The 21336-nt window shown below is 34.2% G+C and overlaps 1 protein-coding gene across 1 annotated transcript; it reads left to right on the top strand.

Moving 5' to 3' along the window:
• Window positions 1-18342: 18342 nt before the first annotated feature.
• On the top strand, window positions 18343-21123 carry LOC120200929. The gene is made up of 6 exons (XM_039201649.1): window positions 18343-18437; window positions 18836-19025; window positions 19174-19282; window positions 19414-19451; window positions 19886-19979; window positions 20306-21123. The coding sequence occupies exons 2-6, from the start codon at window positions 18853-18855 to the stop codon at window positions 20870-20872; spliced, it is 981 nt and encodes a 326-aa protein (XP_039057580.1). The 5' UTR covers window positions 18343-18437; window positions 18836-18852; the 3' UTR covers window positions 20873-21123.
• Window positions 21124-21336: the final 213 nt, after the last annotated feature.

Genomic DNA, 21336 nt, shown 5'->3' with positions numbered 1-21336 from the left:
CATTCATTCAAATAAGTTCATATTAAAGGATTAATGAATTACGCATGAAAGCACTATAGCATTAATACATATATAAATATGCATGTACATGAATGTGAAATCATAAGTTTAACTATAAGAGATAGACTCATCGCAAGTCTTATCTCAATACAATTTCATATAAGATATGCACTCACCTTTGCCTTGCTTTGACTCTATTCTAATCCTTCGATTATTCCTAAACAATATTACGTTCTATATCTACATAGTAATACATTGATACATATCAGTATACTAATTGATATATTCTAAACTATCACTCCTTAGGCTAAAAAAGAAAGTTATTTTCATCTTTTAATGAAGGTATGCATCGATGCACTCTACAGTGTATCGATGCATTCCTTAACGTGTGCATCGATGCACTACCTGTGCATCGGTACACAAATCACCTTCGATGTTTTAATCTTAAGGGGGTGCATCGATGCACTCCTCATGCATCTATGCATTAATTGCATTCGATGTTCATTTATTTAAGAGTGCATCGATACACATTGAAGATGCATCGATGCATATAACCCAAAAATTCCATTTTAAGCACGAAATTCACTCTCTTGTCATCTCAACTCTTCATCTTTCACCTCCTTTAATATCCCTAACTTGCATACACCTACTTAAACTAATTTATACCCATTCAATATCTCTTAAACTTGAAAATTCAATCATCCACATAAAATTCAAGAATCTCACTCAAATTCCAACATGTTCTAAAGCTAATTCTAACATTTCATATTCCTTAATCAAGTTGGTGACAAGTCAAATTCAACTTCCAATTCTCATTATGAACTTTATTTCAAAATTTCATTCAAGAACTTCTAACCTTTAATTCTTCTTACAACTCTTCATGTTGTTTTTTAAGATAAATTAAGCTTTCCCTAAGCTTAATTAGCATCTAATGATCAAAATCAAACTTAAATCTCAACTAATAATCAACTAATAAGAATTCTTACATTTACCTTGGCTCATATGCACAAAGAAGAAAAGAGGAGAAGAGTTGTCTGGAAGTTTGGATATTTGCTTCCTCTCATACACGTGGCCTCTATATATATCTAACCAAATTTAATTATTTTCCTTGCAAAATGACCATTTTATCCTTTTATTCCTCATTCTTTTCAATTTGATCATACACAATATTTTTCATATAAGTCTTTAAACTAATCAACTATTATACTTAAATCACCAACTTCTGTAATTTTACAATTTAGTCACTAACCCGGTATTGAGGATGTTACAAATATCCCCTTAAGAAAATTCGTCCTCGAATTTTCATTGTGCAAAGAGATGGGGGTATTAATTCCTCATGTATTCTTCACGTTCCCACGTTGCTTCCTCTATCTTGTGATTCCTCCACAAGACTTTAATTAAGGGAATAGTCTTGTTCCTTAGTTGCTTAATCTCATGAGCTAAGATTTGAACTGGTTCTTCTTCATACGTCAAATCTGGTTGAATCTCGATTTCTTCTGTAGTCACAATGTGGGAAGGATCAGATCGATACTTCCGAAGCATTGAAACATGAAAGACATCATGAATTTTCTCCATTTCATGTGGCAACGTTAATTGATATGTCACTGGTCCAACTCTCTTTACGATCTCATAAGGTCCAATGAACTGAGGACTTCCTCTTCGACCAAACCTCAACACCTTTTTCCAATAAGAAACTTTGAGAAACACTTTATCTCCAATTTGATATTCTATCTTTTTTCTCTTTTGATCCGAGTATGATTTCTTTCTATCAGCTGCTGCTTTGAGATTACCTTGAATTACTTGGACCTTTTCTTCCACTTCCTGGATCAACTCAGGACCAAGAATTTCTTTATCTTTAAGCTCGAATCAATTTAGGGGTGTACAACATCTTCTTCCATAAAGAGCTTCATAGGGAGCCATTTTAATGATTGATTGATAACTATTATTGTACGCGAATTCAGCAAGTGACAAGTATTTCTCCCACGATCCTTTGAATTCTATAACACATGCTCTCAGCGTATCCTCCAAAATTTGGATAGTTTGCTCAGATTTTCCATCTGTCTGATGATGGAATGATGTACTAAAATTCAGTCGAGTGCCTAATGCCCCATGCAAGGTCTTCCAAAATCTCGAAGTAAATCGAGGGTCCCAATCAGAAACTATGGAAACAGGCACTCCATATAATCTAATGATCTCCCTTATATATAACTCAGTATATTTATCCATGGAGAAATCAGTCCGTACAGGAATAAAATGAGTTGACTTAGTCAATCTATCTAAGATCACCCAGATTGAATCTCTTTTGTTCGGAGTTAAAGGTAACCCCGTTACAAAATCCATTATTACATTCTCCCATTTCCACTGAGGAATAAACATAGGTTGCAATAGTCCTGACGGAACTTGATGCTCAGTTTTGACTTGCTGACACGTCAAACATTTGGATACAAATTCTGTAATGCCCCTCTTTATTCCAGGCCACCAATATCGACTCTTGAGATCTATATACATTTTGTTTCCTCTCGAATGCATGGTCAATGGACTACAATGAGCTTCCATTAACAAGTCTTTCTTCAACTCATCATCATCTGGAATCACTAGCCTTCCTTGATAATAGAGGTTCCCATAAGCCTTTATTTCATAATCTGTAACGTCTCCATTTCTTATATGTTGTAGCTTCTTTGAACACTTTTCATCTCTAGCTTGCAATTTTTTAATTCGATCTAGCCATGATGGCTTGAGAGTCAATTCCGCACATATAGCACCGTCTCCTCTTAACGATAGTCTAGCATCCATAGCTCGTAAGACTGCAAACGTCTTCCAACTTAAAGCGTCTGCTACCATATTTGCTTTCCCCGAATGAAAATCGATCACTACATCGTAATCTTTTAGGAATTCCACCAATCTCCTCTGTCTTAAATTTAACTCCTTCTGAGTCATCAAATATTTCAAACTCTTATGGTCTGTATACAAGTAGCATCGTTCACCATACAAGTAGTGACACCATATCTTAAGAGCGAACACTACTGCAGCCATCTCCAAATCGTGCGTTACATAGTTCTTTTCGTGCGGTTTTAACTGTCTTGATGCATAAGCCACCACTTTACCTTCTTGCATTAACACGTATCCCAAGCCATTATGAGACGCATCACTATACACTACAAAGTTCTTGCCAGACTCTGGTTGAACCAACACTGGAGCTTCTGTCAAAATATTCTTTAACCTTTCAAAACTCTCTTGGCACTCCGGAGTCCACAAAAATTTTATCTCATTCCTCAATAATTTAGTTAAGGGTAATGCTATTATCAAAAAGTTTTTAACGAACCTTCGGTAATATCCAGCTAACCCAGAAAACTCTGGACTTCTGACACATTCTTTGAAACTTCCCATTCTAAAATAGCTTTAATCTTTTGGGAATCCACTCGAATTCCTTCTATAGAAATTACATGTCCAAGGAACGTCACTTCCTTCAACCAGAATTCACATTTGGAGAGTTTAGTATAAAGCTTTTTTTCTCTCAAAATCTGTATAACAATCTTTAAATGTGAAATATGCTCTTCTTCTGACTTTGAATACACTAAAATATCATCGATGAACACCACTACGAATAGATCCAAATAAGGTTAAAATATTCAGTTCATGAGATCCATGAAAGCAGCATGTGCATTGGTTACCCCGAAGGCATTACTATGAACTCATAATGACCATATCTCGTTCGAAAAGATGTCTTCAGAATATCTTTATCTTGAATCTTCAATTGATGGTAACCAGAACATAAATCAATCTTCGAAAACACTGAAGCTCCCTTTAACTGATCAAATAAATCGTCAATTCGGGGGAGGGGATACTTGTTCTTGATGGTCACTTTATTGAGTTGTCTATAATCAATGCAAAGACGCATTGATCCATCTTTCTTTTTGACGAACAAAACTAGAGCTCCCCATGGTGAGACACTCGGTCTGATAAACCTTTTGTCCAGTAATTCTTGTAATTGGATCTTTAATTCTTGTAACTCTTTTGGGGTCATTCTGTATGGTGCCATGGTGATAGGTGCAGTTCCTGGCATTACCTCAATCTGAAATTCTACCTCTCTGTCTTGAGGTAAACCCGGTAATTCTGCAGGAAAAACTTCAGGAAACTCTCTAACTATAGGAATTTCTTTAATCCCCTTCTCTTTAGCTCTAACATCCAACACACTAGCAATAAACCCTTGAAATTCCTGTAACAATAACTTCTTTGTCGACATCACTGATATTACATTAGCTAATGAGTTTCATCATTCGCTAAATACAATAACTTCTATACATTTTGAACTTCTCAACGTTACTCTTTTCAGTCTATAATCAACATTAGCATAATAACGATATAACTAGTCCATTCCCAATATCACCTCAAATTCGTCAAAAGGTAATTCCATCAGATTAGTAGGGAATTCAATTCCTTGAATCCGTTTGGGACACCCTCAACACATCATATTGACTTGAGCACTGTGCCCTAACGGATTAGTCACTACTACCTCACTGCTAATAACTTTTAATGGAATATTCAATTCTTTTACTAACTTACTGCAAATGTAAAAAATAAGTTGACCCTAAATCAATCAGTACAAACACATTCTTGTTATACAACTGAAAAATACCTGCGATAATCTCTGGGTTATCTCGATCCTCGCTAGTCTTGAGATTATACACACGAGCTGTAGAACGTATCTCTTGTGGAGCTGAGGACTCTGACTGACTTCTTCCTCTGCCTCTACCACTTCCCCTCTGGGTAGCCGAGGCAAACCTTTTTGGCTGAGCAGATTCACCAGCTAACATGGGACAATCCCGAACAAAATGTCTAGTGTCCCCACATTTAAAGCATGCTCCAGAAACCATCCTATATATCCCTGAGTGATTCTTTCCGCAATATGGACATTGTCTAACTTGACTTGGGTTAGATCTCCCAGCTCCAGATCCCACTGACTGTGTCTGTCGACCCCTCATCTAATTTGATCCCCTCGCAGAAGATGTAACTGACTCTGATCTCGCTTGGGGTCAAAAACTCACATCTCTGCCCCTTTTTTATGGTGTAGCACTCGATGATGCGCCCGATCTTTTCGAAGTCTGAGCTCGGGAATCTCCGAACCTCTCATTCTGAGCTCTTTCCAGAGCTTTAGCACGATTCACCACTTCTTGAAATGAAGATAAGTTCAACACAATAAGCATCTCTTTTAAACGAGAACGTAATCCCTCTACAAACCACTCGCAAACATCCTTCTCTGTAGGAATTAACTCAGCAGCGAAGCCACTTAACTTGTTGAATTCATAGTCGTACTCATACATTGTATGGTTCCATTGCTTCAAGTTCATGAACTCTTGCTTCATCTGTCTGATAAATTGATCTCCGATGTATTTTATGCTTGAACTCTTATAAAAACAAGGACCAAGTTACCTGATCACCAGACATTCTCAATGTAACATTGGTCCACCAAATCCTGGCTTGCCCTCGGAGCAAAGAGACTACTCCATCCAACTTCTCAGCATCAGAACAATGAAGTCCTTCAAACATAATTTTCACATCATTAAGCCAAAGGTCCGCAGCAACAGGACCTTATTCGGCTTCACCTCTAAACTCTGGTGCTCCTAAACCCTTCAACTCCTTTGCAACATTCATTCTCGGAGTTGAAGTAACAGAAGGTTGAAAACGCGCCAATACCGCATCCAGTGTTCTGAAGAACACGTCTTGATCACTCACAGGCACTCCAGAGGGTGTCTGATCTTCACTCTGCCTGGCCAGACGGGCCTATCGTATCCTACTTCACTTCTAGAACTACCATGTCCGGACATTAATATAAAAAAAATAACCATATTGTTCTATTAGCAAAATAACATACTTACTATTATATCAGATCAGAAGTTTTCACTATTTTGTTGGCATGTATACTTTATACGACACTCTAGACTCCTATTTATTCCAAGAATCGACTAAACCGTAGCTCTGATATCATTAAATGTAACACCCCCAATCCGTACCCGACCCGAATACGAGTCTGAGGTGTCACATTAACTTTTTAAACTTTGACTCTTGACAGAATTCAAGGAAATTCAAAACTTTCATTAAAATAAAGTAGTTTATTTACATAAGTTGACCAAAATAAACAAAATCGACCAGAGCATTCATAATTAACACATTTCCTTACATGCCAACATACTATACAAAATCAACATACATACTTTATTAGTTACTTCTGATCTGATCTTCTAGCAGTGCTGTTGTTCTTGTCACTCATATTTCTGTTCTTTCCAATTCTTGGTACCTACATGTAAATCACTTACACGCTAAGTCACAGACTTAGTGAGGCATAACATAAATATATGTATATACATATATAACAATGAATTCATGAACATGCATTCTTACCATTGATCATGACATTTCAACTTGCATGTACCTATTACACTATAACATATATGATGATAACATGCACATATATAAAACTTGTATTCTTATTCTAGTTTCACTTTAATTTATCTTTTAATCGCCCATGTACGTTATTGAGAACATAATGTACGTGAGTACACTGAGGTTGTGCACCATGTTGTCACCACAGCTCGAATAAAATCCCACTAGGGGCACTGAATATTTGTCCCGAATGATCACTATGTCTCGAAGGACCACTATGTCCCGAAGGACCACTGATAATCCCTCGACTCTTGGCATGCCAATTATACCTACAGCTCTCATATTAAGTAACATGGGCTTAATTATAATACAATTCTCATTTTCATATATCTTCTATCACTTTTCACATAAACACATAATTTACTTCATATGAGTACACATGATCATTTTCATTATTTCCCATACCTGAATGGATTCTCATATAATTGCATTCATGCAAATAAGTTCATATTAAAGCGTGAATGAATTATGCATGAAAGCACTATAGCATTAATACATATATAAATATGCATGTACATGAATGTGCAATCATAAGTTTAACTATAAGAGATAGACTCATCGCAAGTCTTATCTCAATACAATTTTAATATAAGATATGCACTCACCTTATCCTTGCTTTGACTCGATTCTAATCCTTCGATTGTTCCGGAACAAGATTATGTTCTATATCTACATAGTAATACATTAATACATATCACTATACTAATTGATATATTCTAAACTATCACTCCTTAGGCTAAAAAGAAAGATATTTTCATCTTTTAATGAAGGTATGCATCGATGCACTCTACAGTGTATCGATGCATTCCTTAATGTGTGCATCGATGCACTACCTGTGCATCGGTACACAAATCACCTTCGATGTTTTAATCTTATGGGGGTGCATCTATGTACTCCTCATGCATCGATGCACTAATTGCATTCGATGTTCATTTATTTGAGAGTGCATCGATACATATTGAAGATGCATCGATGCACATAACCCAGAAATTCCATTTTAAACACGAAATTCATTCTCTTTTCATCTTAACTCTTCATCTTTCACCTTCTTTAATATCCCTAACTTGCATACACCTACTTAAACTAATTTATACCCATTCAATATCTCTTAAACTTCAAAATTCAATCCTCCACATAAAATTCAAGAATCTCACTTAAATTCCAACATGTTCTAAAGCTAATTCTAACATTTCATATTCCTTAATCAAGTTGGTGACAAGTCAAATTCAACTTCCAATTCTCATTATGAACTTTATTTCAAAATTTCATTCAAGAACTCCTAACCTTTAATTCTTCTTACACTCTTCATGTTATTTTTTAAGATAAATTAAGCTTTCCCTAAGCTTAATTAGCATCTAATGATCAAAACAAAACTTAAATCTCAACTAATAATCAACTAATAAGAATTATTACATTTACCTTGGCTCATATGCACAAAGAAGAAAGGAGGAGAAGAGTTGTCTGGAAGTTTGGATATTTGCTTCCTCTCATACACGTGACCTCTATATATATATCTAACCAAATTTAATTATTTTCCTTGCAAATGACCATTTTATCCTTCTATTCCTCCTTTTCAATTTGATCCTACACAATATTTTTCATATAAGTCTTTAAACTAATCAACTATTCTACTTAAATCACTAACTTCTGTAATTTTACAATTTAGTCACTAACCCGGTATTGAGGATGTTACAGCCTTGTTGGATAAAACGATTACCTAAAAAAATCCTGATTAACCAAATCACTACCACGTGAATACTTGAAAACAACTTTGATTAAGGTCCTGATAGAAGAACCTTGGAAGATAATGGACCATTACCTTATCGTTCAAAAGTAGAAGTCAAACTTCGTCGCTGTAAAGGCACACATATCCTCAACATCGATGTGGATTCATATCATAAGCCTGCTAATAGAGTACTTTGATGAAGGAATCCTAATAAATATTTGGAAACTTGTCGGTATCATATTAAAAGTTGAATATCGTACAACGTAGTCGACAAGAGGAAGATTCACAAGAACTCTGCGTTGAAGTGGAGTTAAACAAACCTTTGTTGTTAAAGATAAGAGTAGAAAACTTGACACTGAATATCGAATATGAAGGTGTCCGTCAAATTTGCTTCCACTGCTGAATGGTATCAATCATAAAGCGAATCATTGCCTCGTTAGAATCATTGAAAATACGCAGAAAGATATAGAAAATGAACCGGTTCAGAATTCGAACTCTAAAGAACAGCAAGATGACACTCATCCCAAAGAAGACAATTCTACAAAGGAAATCAATAAACCAAAAATGTATGGACCTTGGATGTTAGTCTAAAGGAAGCAAAGATGATGACGAGGAACAAATAAAAATCAAAATAGAACTCCATAAGATAATACAAATGGTAATCATTTCCAAGTACTTAGGGAAGATTTGCTTAAAGAAAACAATCAGAAAAGAGTCAACGGAGGAAATTTTGGACATAAAGAAAGATCATCATCACATGCATGAAAAGGCTGGTACTGAAAATAACCAACAATCTAATACTAAGCCTGAAAAGAGAGACAAAGGGAAAAGACAATGACGATCTACCCAGATTCCAACACACAACGCTCTAGCTGTGAAGACCCACAATTTTTGGCTCCATTCCATAAGAATGCCATCGAGAGGAGCAAACAAACAAATAGTAATAAAAAGAGTAATAGGAAAATGCCCTCAAAGAAGGAAGCAGAGGTTAGAGAATCGACAAATCAAACTACTGATGAGAATGGTAAATAGAAGAATAATATAAGGATATAAGTTATGGCCATATATCAGCAAGACCCCCAATATCAGGTTCAAAAAGAGATCCAAATACCATGGTGGAACAAACAGTCTGAGGCTTTGGGACGGTCATCACCAACCCCGAGTTTAAAAATTGCATAATTCGTGATTCCTATGAACCCTCCGAAAATAAAGAATTTCGATGAAGTTGATATCCTTAAATTGTTAGGGTGTGGAAAATAACAAATTCATCAGGAATTACAAGGAAATAATTCAAACCGAAAAGTTAAACATTATGGCTCTTTTAGAAACAAAAGCTGTAATAGGTACACGGGATTCTCTTAAAAACAAATTGAAGTTCGAAGAGTATTTTGAAATCCTCGCTCAGGGGAGACACTGAGGCTGGATTATTATCTGGAATTCTAGACAAGTTGCAATTAACATTCATTACAAAACTGACCAAGTGATCTATCACGAGTTAAAGGAAAATGACAAGGTTTGGGTTACTAGCTTCGTTTACATCCAACCTCACACTAATAAGAAAGAGGAATGTTAGAATGATCTTGGTAGCTTATCAGATGTTATAGATAAAGCTTGGATTTTAGTAGGCGACTTTAACGATATTGCATCGATCGAGGGAAGAGAATGAAGCATTTCAGATTGTTTAGATCGCATCATTCAGTTTCGTGAGAGATGGAACAAATGCAATCTTATGGATGTTAGAGGGACTTGAAATAGATTTACCTGGGTTAGGAAAGTGCAGGGTAAGGTGATTCTTCAGGAAAGACTTGATTGTGCCCGTATTAATTCTGAATCTGTTGATTTATTCTTCAACCTGCATGTTACGATTTTGGTTAGGCGTTACTTCGACCATCACTCTATTCTGTTAGATACCAGCTTGGCACACGCGATTGATAAAAATAACAGACCGTTCATATTTGAAGCAATCTAGCTCCCCACCCATATTTCACCAATATCTTCAAAGGAGCCTGGGATAGAAAAAGGTTTCCATAGTAGAAGCAATTGTCAAAACTGAGAAAGAAGTCAAAAGTTTGGAAAGAAACGGCTTTCGAGAATATTTTCAGACAGAAACACATTATTAGGAATCGCCCAAATGATATACAAAGATCCTCGCACTACTTTTATTCCGACCACATTCAAAAGCTCAAAAAAAGTTTAAACAAAGAGTATCAACCTATTTTAAATCAAGAAGATATTTTATGGTTTCCAAAGTCAAGAGTAGAATGAGCTTTGAAAGGGGAAAGAAACACTAAATTCTTCCATCTTACGACCAAAATCAGAAGAAAGTGGACTTCCTAGACTGTTCATTAACAAATGTTGGATTACTGACAAACAAGCCTATATCACCCACATTGTTGACTACTACATGGTCTTTTTACACAAAAAGAGGTGGGGGTTTTATATGAACTTTATGAGAAATTTAAACCAATGTTGAACAATGAAGAAAAGGTTGTTTTAACCAAATATGCCTCATTAGAAGAAATCAGGACAATGATGTTTTCTATGAAAGGACTAAAAGTCTCGGGGCAAGACGGAATTCAACCTATTATCTTTAAGAAAAACTGGGATACGGTTAAGGAGACCTTGCTGTATTTTGTAAATTCGACGCTTACTTTAGGAGAAATGGATAGTCGGGTCTTAAAAGTGTATCTTGTGCTTATTCCCAAAACTAATGTGACAGAAAGACTACCGTTATTTCGTCCCATAAGTCTTTTTAACACTTCCTATAAAATTCTTGCTAAAACGTTGGTTCATTGTCTCAGACCGATGCTACAGAAGTTGACAGGGCCATACCAAAATAGTTTCCTAGCTGGAATGAGCGCTACATATAACATTTTGGTAGTTCAAGAGGCGGTACACACCCTCATAAACTTTCAAGGACGAAAAAGGGGTCATGATCATGAACCTTGATCTCCAAAAGGCATACGACAAAGTAAATTAGAGTTTTCTACAGAATACATTAAAAGAATTCAATTTTCCTGATGAGACCATTCCCATCATCATGTACTGCATCAGGGACAACACAATTAAACCTCTTCTGGAATGGGGAAAAACAGAAAGTTTTACCTTGAATGAGGCCTACGATAGGGAGATCCCTTATCACCTTATCTTTTTATTATATTTATGGAAATATTATCCCACATGATTTTAGAGAAGGTGGAAAATAGATAGTGGAGGGCTTTAAAATTATCAAGAGGAGGTACTAAAATTAGTCACTTATTCTTTGCTGAAGATCTTATATTATTCTGTGAAGCAAAAGAGAAGCAAATTCTAGGAGTCAAAGAATACATAAGGAATTTTAGTCAAGCTTCCAGACTTAAAGTCAATCTACAAAAATCCAAGATCTTCATATCCCGTAACTTAAATAATGAGACAACCAACTATTTAAATTAGTTAAGTGGCATTCGAACAAGTAATCTTGTAGTTTACTTAAGGGTTCCTATAATCCATAATAGAGCAAATACCGATATATATGACCTATTGGTGGAGCAGGTTATGAAGAAATTAGCAAGCTGAAAGGGGAAGGTCCTCTCCCTAGCAAGCCGTCGTACTCTGATCCAATCAGTTTCATCTGTGATTTCTGTACACACGATGTAGACTGCCTTACTTTTAGTCGCGATGACTAACAGATTGGACAACCTAAATCGTAATTTTCTTTGGGGAGGAGGTACAGACTATATCCATAACTATTTGGTCAACTGGGACGTGGTTCGTAAACCCAAAACTGTGGAGGGCTCGGATTATGTAAAGCAAGGTTAGTTAATATGGCTTTTATGGTGAAGAGCGGTTGGAAAATATTTCGAGAACAGGACACACTTTGGTACCGAATCTTCAAAAAGAAATATCTCAAAAATAAGAACATTTTGGAAGTGAGAAATAGATCCAAAAACTCGTCAACTTGAAAGGGAATTCTGAGCACTATTGATATTGTTAAAAAGGGGTACAAACATAAAATTCATACCAGAGGCCAAACTAGAGTCTAACATGATTGGTGGGTGGAAAAACAACACTGGTAAAGGATTATCCGAAAAGTGATTTCTATGTTAGCAAGAGAGTGGATAAATTCATATCGGAGGAAAGAAAATGGGATACGCAAGAGCTTCAGAACTTTGTGTCAAACGAAACAATTTATCAAATTAGAAACATTCCAATTCCTTGGGCAACAAATTCTTAGACACTAGACATGATAATCTGGGGCTTCTCGAAGGATGACAGCTTCACGATTTAAATCCGCTTGAGAGGAGATCCTAAATAAAACTCCAGTTGAGTAACAAAACCTTAAACTTGATTAGATTTGGAAGCTAGAAACCACGAAACGAAATAGAATATTTATCTGGATAAACTACATTAACAAATTATATACTAATGAAGTAAGGCTCAAGAAGAAGACGACCCAAGACGGTGACTGCAGGAACTGTTAGAGAATTATGGAAACCTTCGAACATGCCCTAAGGTACTGCACGACGACAAAATCTGTCTGGAACGAGATCAAGGTGACTCAACACGATGACCAGTTTAATAGCAGGAACTTCACTAGTTGCTTAACTTGTAATACCCCAAAATTTTGACAACCGACCAAAATATAAATTTGGAAAGTTTGGTGGTCAAAATATAAATTTAGGAAAAGTTTAATGACCAAAATAATAATTTTTCTAAAAAGAAATTTTATTCCATAAATAAAAAGTTCATATTTAAGAATGTACCTTCTATGAAATTTAAATTTTGATCTTGAATTTGTATAAAATGCTATTAAGCGATAAAATTTAATAAAATAGTCAAATAACTGGATTGAATCAAAAGTTTAAGAAATTTAAAAGATGATAATATGAGGTTAGTAATAATTATTCTGATATTTTTAATCAGTAGAATTTAATATGAATAAGTGGAATTAAGTGGATTTTTCCATGTTAAAGTGGAATAGTGAATTTAATTGACTAAATTGAAATTTTAAAAAATTAGAAGCGTAAAGATGGAAAATAATAAATTTCATTTTTTATATTTATTTAATATTATTAAAATGGAGATAAAAGGATGGCATGGGGGTAAATACTAGGATTCATTAATGGCAAATTGGACTTTTGGACCAAATTGAATTTTAAATTCATTTTACTGGCTTTTTAAGGAGATATTTTGGAAGAAATTTCAAGAAAACTCTCTTCTTTCTGCATAGGGATGACAAGCGGGTATAATTTCGTGGATTCCGCACCGCATCTGCTCCAATTGGGACGGGGATGGGTATAATTTTAGTGGGTAGTGGGCGGGTGTGGATTTAGAAAGTGGTACCCGTCGCGGGTAATCGGCGGGTAATGGGTTTGAAACCTTACCCGCCCTGCATCCGCACCGCATCCACCCTCCCCACATCCGCCCGCCCAACTAAATATCCATTAAATTTTCGATCATTATGAATTTAGGTATAATTTTAAGAGACTAATTTATAAATCATAATACTATATAAGATATAACTTGTAATTTAACCAAGTATTAGGGATAAATTTATGCATAAGTTTTTTTCTTTCAAACCTGTCGTTACATCGCCGATCTTTCAAACATCTGGTCTCCACTCTCTAGCTTATTCAGGTACGTTTCTTCCCTTTTTACTTGAAATTTAATTTTTGTAAGAGTCATTTCCGTAGTCATTTCGTTTTAAGCTCCTCTACATTTCGTTTTAAGAGTTTAATTTTTATTTGCTCGTACTGATTTTTAGATTCATCTCAATGTTTGTTTTAAGCTTAATTTCTTAATGTTCTACAAATCAGTATCTTGTGTCTGAGCACCCACGTTTTAGGCCAACAGAGTCAGATCGTTGCTTCTCAAATCTCTATTTTTAACGCTACTGAATAGAATTAAGTGTTTCACTCGTGCTTCTCAAACCTCCATTTTTAACGCCATTAAAACTAACTTTTTCAAGTTCAAATTTCAACAGAGTATTTTACAATACTGGTGTTTTATTATGGTGTTTTATGAGAATGATGATTGTAATACTGGAGTATCAGATGTCACAAGTATTGCTTGAAATTTTAGAATGTTGTGCCAAAGAACAAAAACATTATGTGTTTGTCATTTATGTTTCTTGACTTTAATTGTCTTTTATTATGATGTTTTATGTACTTTAAGATCTATATTAACACTTAACTAAGATAATCCTTTGTTTATTTTATTATGTTTTTTAATAGATGTGTTTGTTTTATGTTTGTTGCTTATGTATAACTTAAGTTTGCTGTCAGGCGGATCTAGCCGGGTACGTCTCTAGTGGGTGTGGGGATGGATTTGAGAATGTACTCGCGTGGGCGGATGTGGATTTGAAAATTTTTACCCATCATGGGTGGTGGGCGGGTGGTGGATTGAAAAATATTATGTGGGTATGGGGATGGGGGAGGGGGTATCCGCACCCGACCCGCCCGTTTGCCATCCCTATTTCTGCATTAGTCGTGTACTCCATAGCCAAAGGTGAGCAAGCTTTGTTTTAAATTTTTGAGCCATTTTAATTAGAATTAGGACTAAAGTGTGAAATAATAAATTGTTCCCCACTAAATTCTCTTTCTTTTGGTGAAGTGGGTTTTTAAGGTGGATGAAGGGGAAGTGATAAAATCATTGAAATAAAATTAGCTTTTGATCTTAGGAGTGTTATGGAATCATATACAAGCTTAAAAGAGGAGTAAAAATCATAAGGAGATTTTATTGAATATGTTCGGCCATGTTGGATTCTTATGGAAATTTGTTGAATTTGATTGTTTTTGATATAGAAATGATTATAAATGAATGGAAATGGGTTGTAGTTGATTAAATTAAGCTTGAATCAAAGTTGGAAACCATTAGGGGAGAATATCAAAAGTTTCGGCCAAGGAGAAAAATTAAGAAATTTTGTACAAAAAATTTCTTTTGGGTTTAGATTAGACATAAGGATGATTTCATAAGGTTTGAATTAAGTTTTGGATCAATGTTAAGCTTAGAGGACCTTTTCCATGTTTTGAGAAATTGGAGGATTGTTAAGTAAATGTTGAAAAATTTAGGTACTATGCTGGAAATTATAGTTGGAATGATGAAATGTTGAATTGGGTTGGTTTGGAAGTTGAATAATTCCTAGGGATTAAATTGCAAGTTTTTGAAAGTTAGTGGTGAAATAGAAAAGGTGCAATATTAATGTACTAATTTGGAAGTATTGTAAAATTGGTTGAGTATGATGATTGTTTGGGATTAAAGTGAATAGTAAGAACCAATTAGACAAGTTTAAAATATGGGGGGTTTAATTTGAAGAAATGTGTAATTGTGGGTTGAATTTTAAATTGTGAAAAGTTAAATGATTTAAGGTTGAGATTTATTAGTTTTAAGAACTAGGAAAGTTATTTTTGCTAGAGTTGAGTAGAATTGATTTAGTTATAGAAATTAATATTGAATATTTATTTACCATATTTTATTTTAGATTGTATACAAATCCGTGTTTAATAAGTTAGTTAGATACTAATATATGTTCAAATTTGTTATGGTGGGTAATTATTTTTCAAGTAGATTGTGATCAATATCGAGATCAAAATGAGCTTAAAGAAAAGGATAAGGTTTGAGAGTGACTTCAATAATTATACTAAGATAAACTAGCGAGGCATCATGTGAGTAAATTTAATTATACATATACGATGAGAATGACTTGTTATGAGTCGACTTGGTTTATTTGAAAAGAAATATTTTTAAATTTTAATATGAAGTTATATTTTCATATGGTTTAATACATGGTATTTTGTTACTTTTGGGCATGAATTGCCTTATACATAGTTTTCTAATTTTTTTTATTTTTTTTATTCATATACATGAATAAATTGATCCGTGACATGTTAATAACAATAATAAAAATTCAGATAAAAGCCTAATGTATATGTATTGAAAGTCTAAAGTACAAATGACATGCCATGAGGTAGAGCGATTACATGATATATATTTATATAATACCTATAGTGCAATCTTACGAGACACTTTCGAACGTAAATACATGACTACGAGACATTTATAGTGCATATAGCAAGTTTTTATGATTAAGGGTATATGAAAAGTACGAGTTATATAGTTTAAATATGGAAAACGTCAGTTAAACGAATCAAAAGCTATTAAAGGTTTTATAAGATACTTGATTTATACGTATGTGTGATTTATATGTGAAATAATTTTTAAGCAGTTTGATTTTTATGCATTTTCATATACTTTTAATTATTTTTCTATACTATGATTTTTATATAATATTTAGTAAATTGTTTAGTTTTATTTAAAATTTATCTAATGTCTCACTAAGTGAAAACTTAGCGTATGATTGTTTCACACTTAGGTACGAGTAAGCGAGTAGAGTAATGAGCGTGTCAGCATTATTTATGAGGAATCGAATTTACCTCTAGAATCGATAAAGATATCGAACATCATACAATGCTACTTTTTAATTATGTAGTGGCATGTATATTATAGAGTTTTTTTAATTACTCTAATATGAAATGTGTTTAGGTTGTAAATATTTTAAATATTAAAATTTTTAGGTTGCAAATATTTTAAATATAAAAAAATTAAGTATAATTAGTAGAAATAATGAATAGTATTTTAACAAAATCATGTTTTAAAAATTAATTAATAAATTTTGTTATTAGGCAGTTTTAAGCCACATTAATATGGTATAAAACATTTTGAGCTACTAGTTAGCTGCCTAAAAACTAATCCGATTTTAATATTAAAATATTAAATTAGGATTTTACATGATTATTTGATTTAAATTAAAGAAGTATGATTTGGAAATTTAAACCAACATTTTTTTTAATATTTAAAGTTTTATACAATTGATGTGACATTTTTAACTTGTATACATACACATATACGAGTTAAAAGTATTACATAACTATAAATTGTCGTTCTAAGAAGATCGAAGAAGAAGAATTCACTAGGGGAATATTATTCTCAACGACCTCACGGGGGATTTGAAAGAACAAAAACGAATCAATCTTTCAGAATAACAACAGAAACTCAAATCAAGTGACCCAATACAACTACAAAAGAACCTAGATGGGTTAAGTGGAGAAGACCACCCGAAGATTATTGAATTTTGAACTCGAACGGGACATGCAAAATGAACACCGGAGACGCCGCAACAGGGAGCTTAATAAGAAACAAGAATGGCGACTGGATTCAAGGGTTTCTGATAAATATTGGTAAATCAACTAGTGCGGTGGTCGAAATCTGGGGTTTAAGACAAGGTTTACGAATCGCGAAATCGTTGAAGCTGATGTGAAATGAGTAATTGATACCCTAAACAAGGAACAAAACGATGACATTCAGAATGAGGTAATGTTTAAGGATTGTGAAGAAATGATAAAAGAAGGTTAGATATCGGAAATTCGGCATACCTGGAGAGAAGAAAATGGATATGCTGATCGACTGACCAATTAAACATTTGAAAGAGAATGAGGGACACACATCTTGACAGAACCACTACAAGAGCTCTTATCATTGTTGCAGGCAGATAGAGATGGTGAAACAACACCGAGATGGTAGATTACTAAGCGCAATCGTTTTGTATTCTTCTTTTCCCACTAATGTTCCAAAAAAATAACACAAATTTAAAATTAATATAAACTCATATGATTCTCAATGCTTTAATTTTATTCATATACTTTAATTTTATATTTAAAAAGAATCTCTAATCGATTTTGTTACTTTTAACTATAAAATATAATATTGAATTTTTTACTAACTTGGTTTTAAACGATACAAAATAAAAATCAAATAAAAAATAAATTTGAATGTTAAAATGCAATCAAACGAAATAATAACATAAACTGGTAAATTTAGCGGCAAATTTCAACTTCTGGTAAATTTGTGACCCTATAATTAATAATAAAAAAGGAAAACATCAGAATCGATCTTGCCGTCATGGGTTCGAACCTGAAAACCCTAAACAAAGGAAAGAAAAAGCTCCCGTGTTTCAAGATAAATTAAAATAAAATCAAAGGTGACGATTTCGGATTTTCCCTCCACTTTCAAGTGTCGTTTACTTTGTTATAAGCTGCTGCTCTGCTGTTGTTGTTTTTCCTTTTTTTATAACCCTTTTTGTCCGATTATCTCTATTTTACAGTTTCTTAGATACCTCTGGTTTGGATTGAGATCCTCGTGTTTAACTTCACCGTTTGACCTGGAGTGCGTGTACCTTTACGGGCTTGATTTATCAAACAGAACCGAGATCTCTCAGTCTTAGTATCACCAACTGGTATGTTTGGGTCGTGGAATATTTGAGGGAAAATGTATGAAACTCTTGGGTTTATTTACTTAATTATTCGTTGGTTTTGGTAAAATGGGAAAAAGTTGAGCTGATTAAGTAAAACTGTTCAGAAATATTAACTTTTAATTTGTTAATGGGTTGTTATTATTGAAAGTGATGTTCCTAATTACATTTATTTTGAAACAAATTACATTGTTGACTGTGAATTAGAGTTGGTGCTCGAACAACTTTGCCTTATAGTTAAGGCACTGAATTGGACATTTTTATACGTTAATGTACCAAATTTATCATTGGTTATAGTTTAGATACTATTTTCTTATTATCAATTGTTGAGCATTGTATGTCTTATATTTGAGTGATTGACGAAATATGTGTTAGGATTGTAGTGAAAAAAAATTGAAAAATGGAAGAACCCCAGAATGATGGCCCAGGAGCTAAGGTCTCTGTATTTGATGATTCGATCGAGAATCATTTTAGGGCAATGTATACAGTTTCTAAGATTTGTGAAGAGCCCAAGAATGATGATCTTGATGAAACTGATATGCAGAGATTTTCTTCTTCAATCACTTTCTTAAGGTAAATTTATGTTTTTCTAAAGGAAAAGAGGATCTAGCGTTGATCGGTTGTCTTTTCTGATATAGGTCTGATTGTTTCTTTTGATGTTAACTTTATCAGTGTAATATAGAAATTTATGTTCCTAATGTACCATTGATCGTGCCTTTAGGGAATGGAGGCATTTTAACTATGAACCGAGGGTTATTAGGTTTGCTAATGAGAAAGATGTCTTTGGTGGCGTAGAGTTGCCCCAGTTTTCATCATCAACCGTTTCCAAGGTGAAAGCAATTTTTTTTTTATTCTGGGCCTTCCACTTGGAGGAATCCTCAATTACAGCAGAAAATCTTATGGAATAGTTATTATAGTATAGTGTTCTGATGACACTTTTTTTGGCTTATGGAACCAGCAGGGCGGAGTATATGAAAGAAATGCATCTGCAGAATTCTGGTTAGATTGGATTTTTTTTTGACTGATAATAGTTCCGAATGTTATTTGGTTACTTTACGTGGTAAGAGGATTGTCTAGTTTCAGTTTGGAAAAGGTCATCATTTCATTCTTGACCAGCATAAATGCAAACTACTAGACTATAAAACTTCTTCCATTCTACAGGACTCCTGTCTCTCTTTCTCTCTCTCTCTAATAAATAAACCCTTATGAACTTTTACAGATGGTGTGTGCTCTTGTTAAGTCTGTGATGCATATGAATGTTATACGATATTAACTTGGGTGTTATTGTTCCTCTTATATAAGATCTCTATGTAGGCTACCTTATTTTATTTGTGAAAGTTATTTAGAGTTGAAGCCTGTCTTACAACACCCTGCTAAATGGTATGTCATATACATTTATTGAGTAACATGATTAAACTACAATCTTCTTGCAGCAAGGACTTCGTGATGTATGTTGGAGGGTCTGTTTGGGCATTGGATTGGTGTCTTCGAGTTCATCAGAATCCAAATAATCTTGTTAAATGTGAGGTACTTCATTCTCTCCTCTTAAATCCAAAACTTCTTGTGGGAGCTTTTCATTTGTTTATTTATTTAATCTTCTGGATTTTAGTTTCAATTTGCATTTTGCATTAAAATGGTTTTCTGTCAGGCTTCACATTATTCTAGCCCAAATCTAGTTCTACTTGGATATTTCAAATAAAAGAGACAAAGCCTATATTTGTTCTTAAATAACGATTTAAAATTTTACTGCATGCTTTATTAAATAGTCTTAATAATAATTATCATTGTCTTATTGCTGCAATATTGTGAGATCATCCTTGTTGTGACATATTTTGGTTTGCCTTCTTTCCCAGTTTATTGCTATTGCTGCTCATCCTCCGGAATCTTATTATCATAAGCTGGGTGCACCACTTATTGGTAGAGACATGATTCAAATATGGTGTGTGCTAAATGATAGGGTAAATGAGGAAGAAGCTTCTCTGTCAGAGAAAAAGCCAAAACGGAAATATCAAATAACAGAAGCCTTGGACGAGAGCTTGCCAAAGAAGCCTAGAGGACGACCTAGGAAAGAGCGAATAGATGAACCTCTGCCTGATAAGGTTAAGAGGCTACAAGGCAGACCTAGAAAGAAACCAATTGTTGAATCTCCTGGCTGTGATCCGCATGTGCAGCCTCTAGCTGTTCAGTACCCAGAAGATTCCATGCAGCTTGTTTGTGTGGAAGATGTTCCTGGAAATACAAAAGATGTTCCAGTTAAGAATCATCGTAAAAAACCAAAAGGTCTTAAAAAGGAAGCATCTACATCTGTTGAAACCCCTAAAACTTCTAGGAAGAGTGTAAAATCGAAAAGTAAGACACAGGAAAAACTAACAGTGATGCTAGAATTCAAAATGAAGATTCAGAATCTTTTTCTTCAATAAACCAACAAATTCATCCTAACTCTGGGCAAGATGCTACTGCACCAGATAATGTGTTAGGTTCTAATTCATTCAAGGTCAGCCCGAGTTATCCTTCAATTCCAGGGTATGTTGCACTGCCAAGAGCTGTCCTCTGCTTAGCTCACAACGGAAAAGTTGCTTGGGATATAAATGGAAGCCATATCATATAAATGATTCTAAATGCAACCAACGGATGGGCTATTTGGCTGTCTTACTAGGAAATGGATCTTTGGAAGTGTAAGATATCTAAAAGTTTTCTTTGTAATTTTTTTGCATATCATTGTTTAGGACTGAGTTATAAAAGAATGAGCACCATTATCTTATACAACACTAATAGAACACAACATCTCTTTTAGGGGGTTGTTCTTTTCCTTGTCTTATTTAACAGATTAGGGCATTAGGCTAGCTTCATAATTTGTCATCCATAAGCATTGCAACTAAAAGCC

This window comes from Hibiscus syriacus, unplaced genomic scaffold (assembly GCF_006381635.1).
Source record: "Hibiscus syriacus cultivar Baekdansim isolate YM2019G1 unplaced genomic scaffold, ASM638163v2 tig00006666_pilon, whole genome shotgun sequence".
NCBI lineage: Eukaryota > Viridiplantae > Streptophyta > Magnoliopsida > Malvales > Malvaceae > Hibiscus > Hibiscus syriacus.
The sequence above is the reverse complement of the archived record's forward strand: the minus strand, read 5'-3'. Positions and strand labels throughout refer to the sequence as shown.